This window comes from Lissotriton vulgaris, chromosome 3_1 (genome assembly GCF_964263255.1).
Source record: "Lissotriton vulgaris chromosome 3_1, aLisVul1.2, whole genome shotgun sequence".
NCBI lineage: Eukaryota > Metazoa > Chordata > Amphibia > Caudata > Salamandridae > Lissotriton > Lissotriton vulgaris.
The window spans coordinates 31,184,453-31,204,556 of record NC_141689.1 but is presented as its reverse complement, the minus strand read 5'-3'; the positions used below and the strand labels follow the sequence as shown (position 1 = coordinate 31,204,556).

The window sequence follows — 20,104 nt, the reverse complement described above, 5'->3', positions numbered from 1 at the left end:
GAGTGCAGAGGCAAAGGGATTCCCTCATTTGCTTGGGGCCACACCCCCAGGCAAAGAAAGGAACACCCTCTGGAGATAGCGCTGGCGCTATGTGTGCACCAACACTATCGGTATTACAGAAAAGGGCCAAACAAGCGTCCGGGCCCCCCCTGTAATAACAAAGTGCCCTGGGGGCGCACCAAGTCAGCACATGTGCCCATTGCGCTACGGGGACACTTTTCTGAATACGGCCCCAGGACTCCATGCTGAGGCGCTTGGCCAGTCACTATCATCACGGTGCAGATGGCTCAATAATCTGGCCAGCACTTGCACTGTCGCAATTGAACTAGAGGACACACGTGCACAGGTAATTCAAGGATGTGCTTCCTTCGAGCTAAAGGAAGGCATCCTACAATTGCCAGGAATGCCGCTAAATAATATACTGATGCTGGGCGGGTCGACAGAATTGTCGAGGGCCCAAGCCTCAAATATGGAAGGCGGTGCTACACAACCACATAAGAGCTGAATCTGTCAACTTAGTCACTGCAAGCAAACCCACCGAAATGCAGGCAACAGTAGCGACTGAACAACTTCTGTGGGTGCTGTGGAGGTCCCATCCACCACCAGACTGAATGTCCTGCATGGGGGAAGATATGTTACTGCTGCAAAAAGCTCAATCACTTTGTGAGAGTCTGCCAATTGATGGCTTTTCAAAATGGAAGCTGGTGAAATCTGTTGATGTGTTCGGAAGTCCCACTGATGCATTCGATGGAGAAGGTGTATTAGACTAGATGGGGTCGTTCATACAATGTCAGCTGTGGGCTCCTACGCCCACCGATTCAGTCCCTTCGAAGTGTGAAAGTGAAGTAGCATCCACCAAAATGGCAGCCAACACAGGGGACTCAATCAACCTGATGGCCAGAGGTGCCCATGAGACCCTACGCCCTGGAATGTCTCGCTCATGCAAAAGCACGATTGTGCGCATATGGATAAAAGAAGTAATTGGCGCTGACAGGGAGGTTCTCAACTATCATCATGCATGCTCATCAGATGGGCACAGCGATTGTCTACATCGCCCAAAAAGGCATGCCCTACTGGCAAGCTGCCAAACAACCAAAAAGTTAGGCTTAGTTCGATTCACACTGAGGACCCTAGTTATCAAGGGTTTGCATCACTTTTGCACCATGCAACGGGGTACGTGCACAATGCAACCCCAAAGGCAATTTATCAAGCCATACAAGGCCATCTTGCTTGGCCCTGGGTGGCTTAAATAATCAGGAGTAACGTTACACAGCACACATTGTAGCATCGCAATACTCTGCCCCGGGAAGGTGTTCCATGGGTGCTGTGTGAGTGTTTCCATGCAACACAGATGAATTTTGACACATTCCCTGATTTTCCATTACTGGTAGACCGAGGAGTGCACCGAATGACTCTGCCTCCCCATGAGAGGTGTGACAAGGAGACGTTTTTATTTCTCCTCTTTTCTTCCACTTTCCATGTACACAGTATTCTATAGGACACATAGAAAGAGGAAAATGCCTAAGGGGATTGTTTTTGTGCATGAAGGTGCCCCTTCCAGCACAAAAACAATCCTGCATGCAACTCAGGCGCCCGTGCAGCACTCAACAGAACTCACTAAGGCTGCCATGCCATGGACATGGGGTGCTTTCAGCAGACGAAGGAAGTGCTGTCGGCTGACACCTCCCTGGTGTAATTTGATCTTTCTGCAACCACAGAGCTGTCCACTGGCTGGGGCTCACAGTGCTATGAAACAAGACTGCAGAGGCTCCTGTTCAATACGCGAGTAGAGTACTAACCTCCAAGGAGCTTCAGCAGGAAATACCATGATCCGCGACCATGCGTAGGTGCGTGGGGCTTTATACTCTTGGGGCTGGACGGGTCAGGCGGGGGCAGGTTTGAGAGAAGTTGGAGGCCATATTTGAGCCGATGAGGCATGGGTAAGCTGTGGGAGGGTGGTGGGGGACTAAGGGTATAGGTCTCCTTGAGAGAGATGGGCATGGCTGAAGTAAGATGGACCAGTCTAGACAGGGACTGATTTGGTTGTGTCAAGGCTCCTTTAGATCTGCAGGGCCCTTACCTTTCGGTCACCTACAGAGGGCGGTACAGATGCCATCCTTAGGCGAGCGATGGCAATGTAAGTCTGGACTGCGGGGCGGTGGGTTGCAAGGAGGGTGAACATGCAGCGGCAGCAATGAGAGGTCAAAGTGAACGGCAATGGCCATGTGTATCGGGGCAGAAGCAGAAGGGGGGCAATAATGGTGGCAGAAGAGTTTTCAGGCCTGGTGGGAACCTAGATACTAGTCTCTGTATGGCATCTATACATGATAACAACCCATGGGGTCCACAGACATTGTCCATACAGGCTTTTGCTAGCCTGTGTGATGTCAATCATGGTATAGGGACAGCCTCAACGAAGGGTGGGTTCCACCTGAAGGTGCCCTTGGAAACCCCTTTCACATACTGGATCGTCATCTGTCAAGGAGGGATCTTCTAACCAAGATTTTTGGTTTTGGCTTCACTGGTCTGCCCTGGGGGCGCATTTGGTATCCCTGTGCATAGCCCAGTTCAAACCGGTTGCAGGGGCTACCAGCCCCTCCTCTGGTGGAAACTGGACAAAGGAAATGGGTGTAGCCACCCCGTTTTCCAAACCCTCCCATAGGTGGGTCCCCATAGTAAGTCGAACCCCTTCATTGGGTATAAGAACAGAACCCCTGACTGCAGGATTTTAGATTACACCTGGATGAAACTCTGCTACAGATATCCTGAAACTTTGGCGATCTACATGACTAGATGACTGAAGAATCTCCCTTGGAGTAAAGGAGTTACTCCCCTGCTTGGCAGGCACCAAAGAAGCATATGACCGGTCTGCATCACCGAAGATCCTGCCGGACGCCGAAGACTTTGCAACACCAGAGGTGGATTTCCAGACTTCCCCGAGGCCGAACCGAGTCCCTAGCAAAGCTGAGACCCGCAGCCCTTGTGAGTGACGTGGAACCGGAACTCCTGGACACTGTGCACATTTACAAGTGCATCAGCTTCTCGACGTCCCTTGAGGCTGTGCATTGGGTTACTTGTAGCCCAGACCCGAGCACCTTTTGCACCGAAATGGTGGGCCTACACTCCGCTCTTTGCATTTCAGCTCACGGTACCTTCGCAATCCCTGGTCCGTTGACTGGTGGGTCCCTGAGAAAGTAAATTTTACTTTCCTTGGGTTTTCCTGGTTGCTCCAGACGTGCCCTGATGCTCCACCACTTGGTGAGTCCCTCGGACATTGCTGGTCCGCACCAAAGTATTTCTTCACTTTCTGCATGCGTTGCTGTTGCCAAGGCTTGTTGGGACCAATCCAGTCACCTATTTCGCAGCACTCAACATCCTTTTTGGGAAAGTGATTCTACAAGCTCTAGACCTTGTGTCTAGTCAAGTTGTGGTTCCTATACCACTTTCTTAATATATGTTTTGGTACGCCCCTAGGGCCCAACGTAAATTGTGCTAATTTACTGTGTGATATTAAGTGTAACGTATGGGCTTTTACCTTTAGCCTCATAAAGAGACTAGAAGGGTGTGATTAGAAGAAATACATATATTTAATATATATACCTTGTGTGGTTCATTTGGTCATTCATGAGATTATAGACTGGTTAAACAATCTGCATCACATTCCTTCAAGACTTAGCCTGAAGGCTGCTCTCCATAGCTACCACTAGGATAGCTTTTAATAAAGGTTGTCTTTAACCTATCACCTCTAAGGGGCTGTTTGGACTGGTGCAAGGTGCCCACTATAACTAGTGGACAGCATATGCCAGGCCAACTTCTCACATTGGTGGCAGCGGTGGGATTCAAGCTTGCCATTGTTTTAGCAGATAATCTCAAGTGAGTGACTGCCTGAAAACCACTAAAGGTACCTGAGGTACATATAATACAAGCTTAAACTACAGTAAGTTCTATTGAACTTAGAGTTGTTTGTCAAGGGCTTAGCACAACCTTTCTACAACTCAAGAGAGTTTAGTAGGCCAAACTGGAGTAGGTAGGTGCATACAACACACCACACTGGTGATGTCTTCAAGGCCAGGAACCAGGGAGTCCCTGACAGATGTCAGTACAGTACTGGCATCCAAGTATGACACATTCCCATTCTTGAAATTGAGAGAATTGTGTACTACTAGCAGATTGTAGACAGGCAAAAGTGCAAACACCCAACGCCTCATAGAGGTGCTGCTGTTGAATGATCTCAGAAAGGCCTCAGGGCCTGGAGGGGTAGGCAGTATGGGTGGGGAAACAGAAGAGGAAAGGCCCAGGGTGACAATGACCAGAACCTGACCTCTGATGCTGACCAGCAAAGTGACAATGACCTTAACCTGGAAAATACAGCTCCCCCTGGAAATGAGGAAGAAGGCCAGGAAGGCCCTCTCTCTGTTCCACCAGGGAGAGTTGATGGTGTGCCTAGAAGGTCCAGAGTTTCTTCTCAGGAGTCTGTCCATTCTAACACATCTGAAGGGACCTCTGTTTCTTCTCTCAGGAGGGAATCCTCCCAGGAGAAGAGAGAAAGGCAGATAAAGTATGAGGAAGCCCAGCTGAGAATTAGAAGACATCAGACAACCTTAGAAAGGCAGTCCCAGGAGCTTCAAAGAGCTAGAAGAAGATGGGGCAGCTACATCTCTAGTGGTAGAGAGAGATCTCATAACCATAGGAACTTAAGCAAGATTGTCCCTCCCTATCAGAATGGGGATGACATCCATAAATGTATTACTGCATTGGAAAGGGCCTGTAAAGTCCAGAAGGTCCCCCAGGAGCAGTGGGCAGCAATCTTGTGGCTCTCCTTTGCAGACAAATGTATAGATAAGCTCCTCACTGTTAGAGAAGAGGATGCTGATGATTATGCAGTATTGAAGTGTGCTCTGATAGATGGGTTTGGCCTAACCACTGAACAATACAGGATTAAGTTCAAAGATACCCAAAAGGCACCAACTCAAGACTGGGTTGACTTTGTAGATTGTGCTATTAAGGCAGTAAGGTGTGATTTCACAGGATTGTACAACTTAATTATGAGGGAGCTGATCCTTAATAATTGTCAAAATCAGCTGTTGCATCAGTACCTGGTGGACTCTGATTTGACCTCTCCCCAGGAATTGGGAAAGAAGGCAGACAAATGGGTCAGAACCAGGGTGATGAAGGCCCTGGGAGAGAGGTGGAAATCAAGGTAGCAGATGGTGCTTTTGAGAGCTCAAGTGCAGGACAGGAGTGTAGAAGAAAGGATTCTTGGGTCTCCCGAAGCTAAGGAGATGCAGGCTGAAGGGTATGTCCTGCCACCGTGGGCGGTCTGTAAATGAAGCATAAGTAGAGGAGTATGTGGCTAGGAGTAAGGGCAGTGTGCAACGATTTGGCTCAGTGGAAAGATTTCAAGAAGGAGGCATCTGAGGTGAAACTCAGGAAGTGAAGAGAAGGAGGCAGAGGATCACTGCAGTGCTTTAGATTTCCACAGTTGGAAGTTCCTACCTGAAAACTTCCAGTTGACGGTGAATCCAAAGACTGGCTCCATCGATGACTGCTGGTAGCCCGTCAGAGGAGACGCGATGATGGTTGTGTTCATCAGAGACACCTTTGTGTTGTAGACACCAGAGAAGAACCCATTGCTGTCAGCATTGGAAAGAGTCATGTTGGACCTGTATTCATTGGTCCAGTTCCCTTCCAGATTACACTGGAATAAGAAAAAGTGTAAGCAAAAGGCCGGACAATACTCCAGCTAAAAAACAGCATAAGAACATGTAATACCACCAGTAAATGAAACAAACAGCAAAGTACTATAGTCAGCAGACATCCGGCTGCACGCAGTCAAGAACAGACCCCTTACTGCATGCACTCGTGAACAAGAGACCAGGTCACTGCCCGCTTACTACATGCAACCAAAACAAAGAGGACACGTTACAGACACCTTACTACATGAAAGGAACATCACGAGGCCACGTTACAGACACCTTACTACATGCAACCAACACCAAGAGGCCACGGTATAGACCCCTTACGACATACAACCAACACCAAGAGACCACGTTACAGACACCTTACTACATGCAAAAAACACCAAGAGGTCATGTTACAGACACCTTACTACATGCAAACAACACCAAGAGGCCACGGTATAGACCCCTTACAACATGCAACCAACACCAAGAGGCCACGTTACAGACACCTTACTACATGCAACCAACACCAAGAGGCCACGTTACAGACCCCTCACTACATGCAACCAATACCAAGAGGCCACGTTACAGAAACCTTACTACATGCAACCAAGAGGCCACGATACAGACCCCATACGACAGCAACCAACACCAAGAGGCCACGTTACATACACCATACTATATGCAACCAATACCAAGAGGCCACATTACAGAAACCTTACTACATGCAACCAAGAGGCCACGATACAGACCCCATATGACAGCAACCAACACCAAGAGGCCACGTTACATACACCATACTATATGCAACCAATACCAAGAGGCCACGTTACAGACACCTTACGATATGCAACCATCACCAAGAGGCCACGTTACAGACATCTTACGACATGCAACCGACACCAAGAGGCCACGTTACGACACCTTACGACATGCAACCAACACCAAGAGGCCACGTTACAGTCCCCTTACGACATACAAGCAACACCAAGAGGCCACATTACAGACACCTTATGACATACAACCAACACCAAGAGGCCACGTTACAGACCCCTCACCACATGCAACCAATACCAAGAGGCCATGTTTCAGACACCTTACTACATGCAACCAACACCAAGAGGCCACGTTACAGATCCCTCACTACATGCAACCAATACCAAGAGGCCATGTTACAGAAACCTTACTACATGCAACCAAGAGGCCACGTTACAGACCCCATATGACAGCAACCAACACCAAGAGGCCACGTTACATACACCATACTACATGCAACCAATACCAAGAGGCCACGTTACAGACACCTTAGGATATGCAACCAACACCAAGAGGCCACGTTACAGACATCTTACGGCATGCAACCAACACCAAGAGGCCACGTTACAGACACCTTACGACATGCAACCAACACCAAGAGGCCACGTTACAGTCCCCTTACGACATACAACCAACACCAAGAGGCCACATTACAGACACCTTACAACATGCAACCAACACCAAGAGGCCACGTTACAGACACCTTATGACATACAACCAACACCAAGAGGCCAGGTTACAGACACCTTTCTACATGCAACCAACACCAAGAGGCCACATTACAGACCCTCACCACATGCAATCAACACCAAGAGGCCATGTTTCAGACACCGTACTACATGCAACCAACACCAAGAGGCCACATTACAGACACCTTACTACAAGCAACCAACACCAAGAGGCCACATTACAGACACCTTACTACATGCAACCAACATCCAGAGGCCACGTTACAGACACCTTACGACATGCAACCAACACCAAAAGGCCAGGTTACAGACACCTCACTACATGCATCCAACACCAGGAGGCCACATTACAGAAACCTTAATACATACCCCCATTAGCAGCAAACCAGGTTACAGACAATTTACTACATGCAACCATCAGCAACATAGATTGTTACAGAGGCCTTACTGCATGCAATCATCAGCAACACACCACATTACAGGTACTTTACCACATGCACCCATTAGCAACAGAGCAGGGTTACAGACAGTCTGCTACTGCAGAGGTCAGCGACAGACCACCTTGTAGAGACCTTACTACATGCAGCCATCAGTGGGAAAACATGTAACAATGAAAGACCATGTTACAGAAAGCTTACCACATGCACCCTTTAGTGGGAGACCACATTACTGACACTTTACTGCATGCACATATCAGCAGGCGGTCAAGTAAAAGACACTAATGGCAAGAAACCATGTTACAGAAACCTTACTATCTGCAGCCATCAGCAAGACACTGCATTATAGACACTTTATTGCCGCCAATTCATCTGAAATTGTACAACCACCATTTTATCCCCCTTCTATCGCTACCTGGGAGTTCTGCCCTGGCTCTGTTCTATGCTATATCTATACCTCACTTTGGTTGTCTCTTGTGTCTCAGTTCTAGGCCCTCTTCTATAACTCACTGTGGTCGTCTCTTGTGTCTCCGTTCTAGACCCTCTTCCATAACTCCTTGTGGTTGTCTCTTGTGTCTCCTTTCTAGGCCCTCTTCAATAACTTCCTGTGGTCGTCTCTTATGTCTCAGTTCTAGTCTCTCTTCTATACCTCCCTGTGGTTGTCTCTTTTGTCTCAGTTCTATGCCCTCTTGTATGTGTTCCTGTGGTCGTCTCTTGTGTCTCAGTTCTAGTCCCTCTTCTATACTTCCCTGTGGTCATCTCTTGTGTCTCAGTTCTAGGCCCTATTCTATGTGTTCCTGTGGTTGTCTCTTGTGTCTCAGTTCTAGGCTCTCTTCTATAACTCCCTGTGGTCGTCTCTTGTGTCTCAGTTCTAGTCCCACTTCTATACCTACCTGTGATTGTCTCTTGTGTCTCGGTTCTAGGCCCTCTTCTATACCTCCCTGTGGTCATCTCTTGTGTCTCAGTTCTAGGCCCTCTTCTATACCTCACTGTGGTTGTCTCTTGTGTCTCAGCTCTAGGCCCTCTTCTACAACTCCCTGTGGTAGTCTCTTGTGTCTCAGTTCTAGGCTCTCTTCCATAACTCTCTGTGGTCGTCTCTTGTGTCTCAGTTCTAGGCCGTCTTCTATGTGTTCCTGTGGTTGCCTCTTGAGTCTCAGTTCTAGGCCCTCTTCTATACCTCCCTGTGGTTGTCTCTTGTGTCTCAGTTCTAGGCCCTCTTCTATGTGTTCCTGTGGTTGTCTCTTGTGTCTAAGTTCTAGGCCCTCTTCTATGTGTTCCTGTGGTTGTCTCTTGTGTCTCAGTTCTAGGCCCTCTTCTATAAGTTCCTGTGGTTGTCTCTTGTGTCTCAGTTCTAGGCCCTCTTCTATACCTCCCTGTGGTCGTCTCTTGCGTCTCAGTTTTAGACCCTCTTCTATGTGTTCCTGTGGTTGTCTCTTGTGTCTCAGTTCTGGGCCCTTTTCTATACATATCTGTGGTTGTCTCTTGTGTCTCAGTTCTAGGTTCTCTTCTATACCTCCCTGTGGTTGTCTCTTGTGTCTCAGTTCTAGGCCCTCTTCAATACCTCCCTGTGGTCATGTCTTGTGTCTCAGTTCTAGGCCCTCTTCTATGTGTTCCTGTGGTTGTCTCTTGTGTCTCAGTTCTAGACCCTCTTCTATGTGTTCCTGTGGTTGTCTCTCAGTTCTGGGCCCTTTTCTATACATATCTGTGGTTGTCTCTTGTGTCTCAGTTCTAGGCTCTCTTCTATAACTCCCTTTGGTCGTCTCTTGCATCTCAGTTCTAGACCCTCTTCTATGTGTTCCTGTGGTTGTCTCTTGTGTCTCAGTTCTAGTCCCTCTTCTATACCTCCCTGTGGTTGTCTCTTGTGTCTCAGTTCTAGGCCCTCTTCTATAACTCCCTGTGGTCGTCTCTTGTGTCTCAGTTCTAGGCTCTCTTCTATAACTCCCTGTGGTTGTCTCTTGTGTCTCAGTTCTAGGCCCTCTTCTATAACTCCCTGTGGTTGTCTCTTGTGTCTCAGTTCTAGGCCCTCTTCTATGTGTTCCTGTCGTTGTCTCTTGTGTCTCAGTTCTAGGCTCTCTTCTATAACTCCCTGTGGTTGTCACTTGTGTCTCACTTCTAGGCCCTCTTCTATGTGTTCCTGTGGTTGTCTCTTGTGTCTCAGTTCTAGTCCCTCTTCTATGTGTTCCTGTAGTTGTCTCTTGTGTCTCAGTTCTAGGCCCTCTTCTATGTGTTCCTGTGGTTGTCTCTTGAGTCTCAGTTCTAGTCCCTCTTCTATGTGTTCCTGTGGTTGTCTTTTGTGTCTCAGTTCTAGGCCCTCTTCTATGTGTTCCTGTGGTTGTCTCTTGAGTCTCAGTTCTAGGCTCTCTTCTATAACTCCCTGTGGTTTTCACTTGTGTCTCAGTTCTAGGTCCTCTTCTATGTGTTCCTGTGGTTGTCTCTTGTATCTCAGTTCTAGGCTCTCTTCTATAACTCCCTGTGGTTGTCACTTGTGTCTCAGTTCTAGGCTCTCTTCTATAACTCCCTGTGGTCGTCTCTTGTGTCTCAGTTCTAGGCCCTCTTCTATACCTCCCTGTGGTCATGTCTTGTGTCTCAGTTCTAGGCCCTCTTCTATACCTCACTGTGGTTGTCTCTTGTTTCTCAGTTCTAGGCCCTCTTCTATGTGTTCCTGTGGTTGTCTCTTGTGTCTCAGTTCTAGGCCCTCTTCTATACCTATCTGTGGTTGTCTCTTGTGTCTCAGTTCTGGGCCCTCTTCTATGTGTTCCTGTGGTTGTCTCTTGTGTCTCAGTTCTAGTCCCTCTTCTATGTGTTCCTGTGGTTGTCTCTTGTGTCTCAGTTCTAGTCCCTCTTCTATGTGTTCCTGTGGTTGTCTCTTGTGTCTCAGTTCTAGGCCCTCTTCTATACCTATCTGTGGTTGTCTCCTGTGTCTCAGTTCTAGGCCCTCTTCTATACCTATCTGTGGTTGTCTCTTGTATCTCAGTTCTAGGCTCTCTTCTATAACTCCCTGTGGTTGTCACTTGTGTCTCAGTTCTAGGCTCTCTTCTATAACTCCCTGTGGTCGTCTCTTGTGTCTCAGTTCTAGGCCCTCTTCTATACCTCCCTGTGGTCATGTCTTGTGTCTCAGTTCTAGGCCCTCTTCTATAACTCCCTGTGGTTGTCTCTTGTGTCTCAGTTCTAGTCCCTCTTCTATTCCTCCCCGTGGTCGTCTCTTGTGTCTCAGTTCTAGGCCCTCTTCTATACCTATCTGTGGTTGTCTCTTGTGTCTCAGTTCTGGACCCTCTTCTATGTGTTCCTGTGGTCGTCTCTTGTGTCTCAGTTCTAGGCCCTCTTCTATGTGTTCCTGTGGTCGTCTCTTGTGTCTCAGTTCTAGTCCCTCTTCTATACTTCCCTGTGGTCATCTCTTGTGTCTCAGTTCTAGGCCCTATTCTATGTGTTCCTGTGGTTGTCTCTTGTGTCTCAGTTCTAGGCCCTCTTCTATAACTCCCTGTGGTCGTCTCTTGTGTCTCAGTTCTAGTCCCACTTCTATACCTACCTGTGATTGTCTCTTGTGTCTCGGTTCTAGGCCCTCTTCTATACCTCCCTGTGGTCATCTTTTGTGTCTCAGTTCTAGGCCCTCTTCTATACCTCACTGTGGTTGTCTCTTGTGTCTCAGCTCTAGGCCCTCTTCTACAACTCCCTGTGGTCGTCTCTTGTGTCTCAGTTCTAGGCTCTCTTCCATAACTCTCTGTGGTCGTCTCTTGTGTCTCAGTTCTAGGCCGTCTTCTATGTGTTCCTGTGGTTGCCTCTTGAGTCTCAGTTCTAGGCCCTCTTCTATACCTCCCTGTGGTTGTCTCTTGTGTCTCAGTTCTAGGCCCTCTTCTATGTGTTCCTGTGGTTGTCTCTTGTGTCTAAGTTCTAGGCCCTCTTCTATGTGTTCCTGTGGTTGTCTCTTGTGTCTCAGTTCTAGGCCCTCTTCTATAAGTTCCTGTGGTTGTCTCTTGTGTCTCAGTTCTAGGCCCTCTTCTATACCTCCCTGTGGTCGTCTCTTGCGTCTCAGTTTTAGACCCTCTTCTATGTGTTCCTGTGGTTGTCTCTTGTGTCTCAGTTCTGGGCCCTTTTCTATACATATCTGTGGTTGTCTCTTGTGTCTCAGTTCTAGGTTCTCTTCTATACCTCCCTGTTGTTGTCTCTTGTGTCTCAGTTCTAGGCCCTCTTCAATACCTCCCTGTGGTCATGTCTTGTGTCTCAGTTCTAGGCCCTCTTCTATGTGTTCCTGTGGTTGTCTCTTGTGTCTCAGTTCTAGACCCTCTTCTATGTGTTCCTGTGGTTGTCTCTCAGTTCTGGGCCCTTTTCTATACATATCTGTGGTTGTCTCTTGTGTCTCAGTTCTAGGCTCTCTTCTATAACTCCCTTTGGTCGTCTCTTGCATCTCAGTTCTAGACCCTCTTCTATGTGTTCCTGTGGTTGTCTCTTGTGTCTCAGTTCTGGGCCCTTTTCTATACATATCTGTGGTTGTCTCTTGTGTCTCAGTTCTAGGCCCTCTTCTATACCTCCCTGTGGTTGTCTCTTGTGTCTCAGTTCTAGGCTCTCTTCTATAACTCCCTGTGGTTGTCTCTTGTGTCTCAGTTCTAGTCCCTCTTCTATACCTCCCTGTGGTTGTCTCTTGTGTCTCAGTTCTAGGCCCTCTTCTATAACTCCCTGTGGTCGTCTCTTGTGTCTCAGTTCTAGGCTCTCTTCTATAACTCCCTGTGGTTGTCTCTTGTGTCTCAGTTCTAGGCCCTCTTCTATAACTCCCTGTGGTTGTCTCTTGTGTCTCAGTTCTAGGCCCTCTTCTATGTGTTCCTGTCGTTGTCTCTTGTGTCTCAGTTCTAGGCTCTCTTCTATAACTCCCTGTGGTTGTCACTTGTGTCTCACTTCTAGGCCCTCTTCTATGTGTTCCTGTGGTTGTCTCTTGTGTCTCAGTTCTAGTCCCTCTTCTATGTGTTCCTGTGGTTGTCTCTTGTGTCTCAGTTCTAGGCCCTCTTCTATGTGTTCCTGTGGTTGTCTCTTGAGTCTCAGTTCTAATCCCTCTTCTATGTGTTCCTGCGGTTGTCTTTTGTGTCTCAGTTCTAGGCCCTCTTTTATGTGTTCCTGTGGTTGTCTCTTGTATCTCAGTTCTAGGCTCTCTTCTATAACTCCCTGTGGTTTTCACTTGTGTCTCAGTTCTAGGTCCTCTTCTATGTGTTCCTGTGGTTGTCTCTTGTATCTCAGTTCTAGGCTCTCTTCTATAACTCCCTGTGGTTGTCACTTGTGTCTCAGTTCTAGGCTCTCTTCTATAACTCCCTGTGGTCGTCTCTTGTGTCTCAGTTCTAGGCCCTCTTCTATACCTCCCTGTGGTCATGTCTTGTGTCTCAGTTCTAGGCCCTCTTCTATACCTCACTGTGGTTGTCTCTTGATTCTCAGTTCTAGGCCCTCTTCTATGTGTTCCTGTGGTTGTCTCTTGTGTCTCAGTTCTAGGCCCTCTTCTATACCTATCTGTGGTTGTCTCTTGTGTCTCAGTTCTGGGCCCTCTTCTATGTGTTCCTGTGGTTGTCTCTTGTGTCTCAGTTCTAGTCCCTCTTCTATGTGTTCCTGTGGTTGTCTCTTGTGTCTCAGTTCTAGGCCCTCTTCTATACCTATCTGTGGTTGTCTCCTGTGTCTCAGTTCTAGGCCCTCTTCTATACCTATCTGTGGTTGTCTCTTGTATCTCAGTTCTAGGCTCTCTTCTATAACTCCCTGTGGTTGTCACTTGTGTCTCAGTTCTAGGCTCTCTTCTATAACTCCCTGTGGTCGTCTCTTGTGTCTCAGTTCTAGGCCCTCTTCTATACCTCCCTGTGGTCATGTCTTGTGTCTCAGTTCTAGGCCCTCTTCTATAACTCCCTGTGGTTGTCTCTTGTGTCTCAGTTCTAGTCCCTCTTCGCCTCCCCGTGGTCGTCTCTTGTGTCTCAGTTCTAGGCCCTCTTCTATACCTATCTGTGGTTGTCTCTTGTGTCTCAGTTCTGGACCCTCTTCTATGTGTTCCTGTGGTCGTCTCTTGTGTCTCAGTTCTAGGCCCTCTTCTATGTGTTCCTGTGGTTGTCTCTTGAGTCTCAGTTCTAGGCCCTCTTCTATACCTCCCTGTGGTCGTCTCTTGAGTCTCAGTTCTAGGCTCTCTTCTATAACTCCCTGTGGCTGTCTCTTGTGTCTCAGTTCTAGGCTCTCTTCTATAACTCCCTGTGGTTGTCACTTGTGTCTCAGTTCTAGGCTCTCTTCTATAACTCCCTGTGGTCGTCTCTTGTGTCTCAGTTCTAGGCCCTCTTCTATACCTCCCTGTGGTCATGTCTTGTGTCTCAGTTCTAGGCCCTCTTCTATACCTCACTGTGGTTGTCTCTTGTTTCTCAGTTCTAGGCCCTCTTCTATGTGTTCCTGTGGTTGTCTCTTGTGTCTCAGTTCTAGGCCCTCTTCTATACCTATCTGTGGTTGTCTCTTGTGTCTCAGTTCTGGGCCCTCTTCTATGTGTTCCTGTGGTTGTCTCTTGTGTCTCAGTTCTAGTCCCTCTTCTATGTGTTCCTGTGGTTGTCTCCTGTGTCTCAGTTCTAGGCTCTCTTTTATGTGTTTCTGTGGTTGTCTCTTGTGTCTCAGTTCTAGGCGCTCTTCTATGTGTTTCTGTGCTTGTCTCTTGTGTCTCAGTGCTAGGCGCTCTTCTATAACTCCCTGTGGTCGTCTCTTGTGTCTCAGTTCTAGGCCCTCTTCTATGTGTTTCTGTGGTTGTCTCTTGTGTCTCAGTTCTAGGCGCTCTTCTATAACTCCCTGTGGTTGTCTCTTGTGTCTCAGTTCTGGGCCCTCTTCTATGTGTTCCTGTGGTTGTCTCTTGAGTCTCAGTTCTAGGCTCTCTTCTATACCTCCCTGTGGTTGTCTCTTGTGTCTCAGTTCTAGGCCCTCTTCTATGTGTTTCTGTGGTTGTCTCTTGTGTCTCAGTTCTAGGCGCTCTTCTATAACTCCCTGTGGTTGTCTCTTGTGTCTCAGTTCTGGGCCCTCTTCTATGTGTTCCTGTGGTTGTCTCTTGTGTCTCAGTTCTAGTCCCTCTTCTATGTGTTCCTGTGGTTGTCTCCTGTGTCTCAGTTCTAGGCTCTCTTCTATGTGTTTCTGTGGTTGTCTCTTGTGTCTCAGTTCTAGGCGCTCTTCTATGTGTTTCTGTGCTTGTCTCTTGTGTCTCAGTTCTAGGCGCTCTTCTATGTGTTTCTGTGCTTGTCTCTTGTGTCTCAGTTCTAGGCGCTCTTCTATAACTCCCTGTGGTCGTCTCTTGTGTCTCAGTTCTAGGCCCTCTTCTATGTGTTTCTGTGGTTGTCTCTTGTGTCTCAGTTCTAGGCGCTCTTCTATAACTCCCTGTGGTTGTCTCTTGTGTCTCAGTTCTGGGCCCTCTTCTATGTGTTCCTGTGGTTGTCTCTTGTGTCTCAGTTCTAGGCCCTCTTCTATACCTCCCTGTGGTCATGTCTTGTGTCTCAGTTCTAGGCCCTCTTCTATAACTCCCTGTGGTTGTCTCTTGTGTCTCAGTTCTAGTCCCTCTTCTATTCCTCCCAGTGGTCGTCTCTTGTGTCTCAGTTCTAGGCCCTCTTCTATACCTATCTGTGGTTGTCTCTTGTGTCTCAGTTCTGGACCCTCTTCTATGTGTTCCTGTGGTCGTCTCTTGTGTCTCAGTTCTAGGCCCTCTTCTATGTGTTCCTGTGGTTGTCTCTTGAGTCTCAGTTCTAGGCCCTCTTCTATACCTCCCTGTGGTTGTCTCTTGTGTCTCAGTTCTAGGCCCTCTTCTATGTGTTCCTGTGGTCGTCTCTTGTGTCTCAGTTCTAGGCCCTCTTCTATGTGTTCCTGTGGTTGTCTCTTGAGTCTCAGTTCTAGGCCCTCTTCTATACCTCCCTGTGGTCGTCTCTTGAGTCTCAGTTCTAGGCTCTCTTCTATAACTCCCTGTGGCTGTCTCTTGTGTCTCAGTTCTAGGCTCTCTTCTATAACTCCCTGTGGTTGTCACTTGTGTCTCAGTTCTAGGCTCTCTTCTATAACTCCCTGTGGTCGTCTCTTGTGTCTCAGTTCTAGGCCCTCTTCTATACCTCCCTGTGGTCATGTCTTGTGTCTCAGTTCTAGGCCCTCTTCTATACCTCACTGTGGTTGTCTCTTGTTTCTCAGTTCTAGGCCCTCTTCTATGTGTTCCTGTAGTTGTCTCTTGTGTCTCAGTTCTAGGCCCTCTTCTATACCTATCTGTGGTTGTCTCTTGTGTCTCAGTTCTGGGCCCTCTTCTATGTGTTCCTGTGGTTGTCTCTTGTGTCTCAGTTCTAGTCCCTCTTCTATGTGTTCCTGTGGTTGTCTCCTGTGTCTCAGTTCTAGGCTCTCTTTTATGTGTTTCTGTGGTTGTCTCTTGTGTCTCAGTTCTAGGCGCTCTTCTATGTGTTTCTGTGCTTGTCTCTTGTGTCTCAGTTCTGGGCCCTCTTCTATGTGTTCCTGTGGTTGTCTCTTGTATCTCAGTTCTAGTCCCTCTTCTATGTGTTCCTGTGGTTGTCTCCTGTGTCTCAGTTCTAGGCTCTCTTCTATGTGTTTCTGTGGTTGTCTCTTGTGTCTCAGTTCTAGGCGCTCTTCTATGTGTTTCTGTGCTTGTCTCTTGTGTCTCAGTTCTAGGCGCTCTTCTATAACTCCCTGTGGTCGTCTCTTGTGTCTCAGTTCTAGGCCCTCTTCTATGTGTTTCTGTGGTTGTCTCTTGTGTCTCAGTTCTAGGCGCTCTTCTATAACTCCCTGTGGTTGTCTCTTGTGTCTCAGTTCTGGGCCCTCTTCTATGTGTTCCTGTGGTTGTCTCTTGAGTCTCAGTTCTAGGCTCTCTTCTATACCTCCCTGTGGTTGTCTCTTGTGTCTCAGTTCTAGGCCCTCTTCTATACCTATCTGTGGTTGTCTCTTGTGTCTCAGTTCTGGGCCCTCTTCTATGTGTTCCTGTGGTTGTCTCTTGTGTCTCAGTTCTAGTCCCTCTTCTATGTGTTCCTGTGGTTGTCTCCTGTGTCTCGGTTCTAGGCTCTCTTCTATGTGTTTCTGTGGTTGTCTCTTGTGTCTCAGTTCTAGGCGCTCTTCTATGTGTTTCTGTGCTTGTCTCTTGTGTCTCAGTTCTAGGCGCTCTTCTATAACTCCCTGTGGTCGTCTCTTGTGTCTCAGTTCTAGGCCCTCTTCTATGTGTTTCTGTGGTTGTCTCTTGTGTCTCAGTTCTAGGCGCTCTTCTATAACTCCCTGTGGTTGTCTCTTGTGTCTCAGTTCTGGGCCCTCTTCTATGTGTTCCTGTGGTTGTCTCTTGAGTCTCAGTTCTAGGCTCTCTTCTATACCTCCCTGTGGTTGTCTCTTGTGTCTCAGTTCTAGGCTCTCTTCTATACCTCCCTGTGGTTGTCTCTTGTGTCTCAGTTCTAGGCCCTCTTCTATGTGTTCCTGTGGTTGTCTCTTGTGTCTCAGTTCTAGTCCCTCTTCTATGTGTTCCTGTGGTTGTCTCTTGTGTCAAGTTCTAGGCCCTCTTCTATACCTATCTGTGGTTGTCTCTTGTGTCTCAGTTCTCGGTCCTCTTCTATACCTCCCCGTGGTCGTCTCTTGTGTCTCAGTTCTAGGCCCTCTTCTATACCTATCTGTGGTTGTCTCTTGTGTCTCAATTCTGGACCCTCTTCTATGTGTTCCTGTGGTCGTCTCTTGTGTCTGAGTTCTAGGCCCTCTTCTATGTGTTCCTGTGGTTGTCTCTTGAGTCTCAGTTCTAGGCCCTCTTCTATAACGCCCTGTGGTTGTCTCTTGTGTCTCAGTTCTGGGCCCTCTTCTATACCTCCCTGTGGTCGTCTCTTGTGTCTCAGTTCTGGGCCCTCTTCTATACCTCCCTGTGGTTGTCTCTTGTGTCTCAGTTCTGGACCCTCTTCTATGTGTTCCTGTGGTTGTCTCTTGTGTCTGAGTTCTAGGCCCTCTTCTATGTGTTCCTGTGGTTGTCTCTTGAGTCTCAGTTCTAGGCCCTCTTCTATGTGTTCCTGTGGTTGTCTCGTGTGTCTCAGTTCTAGGCCCTCTTCTATACCTCCCTGTGGTCGTCTCTTGAGTCTCAGTTCTAGGCCCTCTTCTATGTGTTCCTGTGGTTGTCTCTTGAGTCTCAGTTCTAGGCCCTCTTCTATGTGTTCCTGTGGTTGTCTCGTGTGTCTCAGTTCTAGGCCCTCTTCTATACCTCCCTGTGGTCGTCTCTTGTGTCTCAGTTCTGGGCCCTCTTCTATACCTCCCTGTGGTCATCTCTTGTGTCTCAGTTCTGGGCCCTCTTCTATACCTATCTGTGGTTGTCTCTTGTGTCTCAGTTCTGGACCCTCTTCTATGTGTTCCTGTGGTTGTCTCTTGTGTCTGAGTTCTAGGCCCTCTTCTATGTGTTCCTGTGGTTGTCTCTTGAGTCTCAGTTCTAGGCCCTCTTCTATGTGTTCCTGTGGTTGTCTCGTGTGTCTCAGTTCTAGGCCCTCTTCTATGTGTTCCTGTGGTTGTCTCGTGTGTCTCAGTTCTAGGCCCTCTTCTATGTGTTCCTGTGGTTGTCTCTTGTGTCTCAGTTCTAGGCCCTCTTCCATAACTCTCTGTGGTTGTCTCTTGTGTCTCAGTTCTAGGCCCTCTTCTATACCTCCCTGTGGTTGTCTCCTGTGTCTCAGTTCTTGGCCCTCTTCTATACCTATCTGTCGTTGTCTCTTGTGTCTCAGTTCTAGTCCCTCTTCTATACCTCCCTGTGGTTGTCTCTTGTGTCTCAGTTCTAGGCCCTCTTCTATACCTCCCTGTGGTCGTCTCTTGTGTCTCAGTTCTAGGCTCTCTTCTATACCTCCCTGTGGTTGTCTCTTGTGTCTCAGTTCTAGGCCCTCTTCTATACCTCCCTGTGGTTGTCTCTTGTGTCTCAGTTCTAGGCCCTCTTCTATACCTCCCTGTGGTCATCTCTTGTGTCTCAGTTCTAGGCTCTCTTCTATACCTCCCTGTGGTTGTCTCTTGTGTCTCAGTTCTGGGCCCTCTTCTATACCTCCCTGTGGTCGTCTCTTGTGTCTCAGTTCTAGGCCCTCTTCTATACCTCCCTGTGGTCATCTCTTGTGTCTCAGTTCTAGGCTCTCTTCTATACCTCCCTGTGGTTGTCTCTTGTGTCTCAGTTCTGGGCCCTCTTCTATGTGTTCCTGTGGTTGTCTCTTGTGTCTCAGTTCTAGGCTCTCTTCTATACCTCCCTGTGGTTGTCTCTTGTGTCTCAGTTCTAGGCGCTCTTCTATAACTCCCTGTGGTCGTCTCCTGTGTCTCAGTTCTAGGCCCTCTTCTATACCTATCTGTGGTTGTCTCTTGTATCTCAGTTCTAGGCCCTCTTCTATACCTCCCTGTGGTCATCTCTTGTGTCTCAGTTCTAGGCTCTCTTCTATACCTCCCTGTGGTTGTCTCTTGTGTCTCAGTTCTAGGCGCTCTTCTATAACTCCCTGTGGTCGTCTCTTGTGTCTCAGTTCTAGGCCCTCTTCTATACCTCCCTGTGGTCATGTCTTGTGTCTCAGTTCTAGGCCCTCTTCTATACCTCCCTGTGGTCGTCTCTTGTGTCTCAGTTCTAGGCCCTCTTCTATACCTACCTGTGATTGTCTGTTGTGTCTCGGTTCTAGGCCCTCTTCTATACCTACCTGTGGTTGTCTCTTGTGTCTCAGTTCTAGGCCCTCTTCTATACCTATCTGTGGTTGTCTCTTGTATCTCAGTTCTAGGCTCTCTTCTATAACTCCCTGTGGTTGTCACTTGTGTCTCAGTTCTAGGCTCTCTTCTACAACTCCCTGTGGTCATGTCTTGTGTCTCAGTTCTAGGCCCTCTTCTATGTGTTCCTGTGGTTGTCTCTTGTGTCTCAGTTCTAGGCCCTCTTCTATGTGTTCCTGTGGTTGTCTCTTGTGTCTCAGTTCTAGGCTCTCTTCCATAACTCTCTGTGGTTGTCTCTTGTGTCTCAGTTCTAGGCCCTCTTCTATAACTCTCTGTGGTTGTCTCTTGTGTCTCAGTTCTAGGCTCTCTTCTATACCTCCCTGTGGTCGTCTCTTGTGTCTCAGTTCTAGGCCCTCTTCTATACCTCCCTGTGGTCGTCTCTTGTGTCTCAGTTCTAGGCCCTCTTCTATACCTACCTGTGATTGTCTGTTGTGTCTCGGTTCTAGGCCCTCTTCTATACCTACCTGTGGTTGTCTCTTGTGTCTCAGTTCTAGTCCCTCTTCGCCTCCCCGTGGTCATCTCTTGTGTCTCAGTTCTAGGCCCTCTTCTATACCTATCTGTGGTTGTCTCTTGTGTCTCAGTTCTGGACCCTCTTCTATGTGTTCCTGTGGTCGTCTCTTGTGTCTCAGTTCTAGGCCCTCTTCTATACCTCCCTGTGGTCGTCTCTTGTGTCTCAGTTCTAGGCCCTCTTCTATACCTACCTGTGATTGTCTGTTGTGTCTCGGTTCTAGGCCCTCTTCTATACCTACCTGTGGTTGTCTCTTGTGTCTCAGTTCTGGGCCCTCTTCTA

General features: G+C 48.1%; 1 protein-coding gene across 1 annotated transcript in view; it reads right to left on the bottom strand.

Annotated features, from left to right (window-relative positions):
- Positions 1–20,104, bottom strand: part of LOC147725866 (avidin-like) — a 70,227-nt gene that overhangs the window by 8,832 nt on the left and 41,291 nt on the right. Inside the window, exon 2 of the mRNA XM_086960011.1 lies at positions 5,497–5,698. Within this exon, the coding sequence (XP_086816137.1) occupies positions 5,497–5,698 (202 nt within the window). The remainder of the gene's footprint in view (positions 1–5,496; positions 5,699–20,104) is intronic.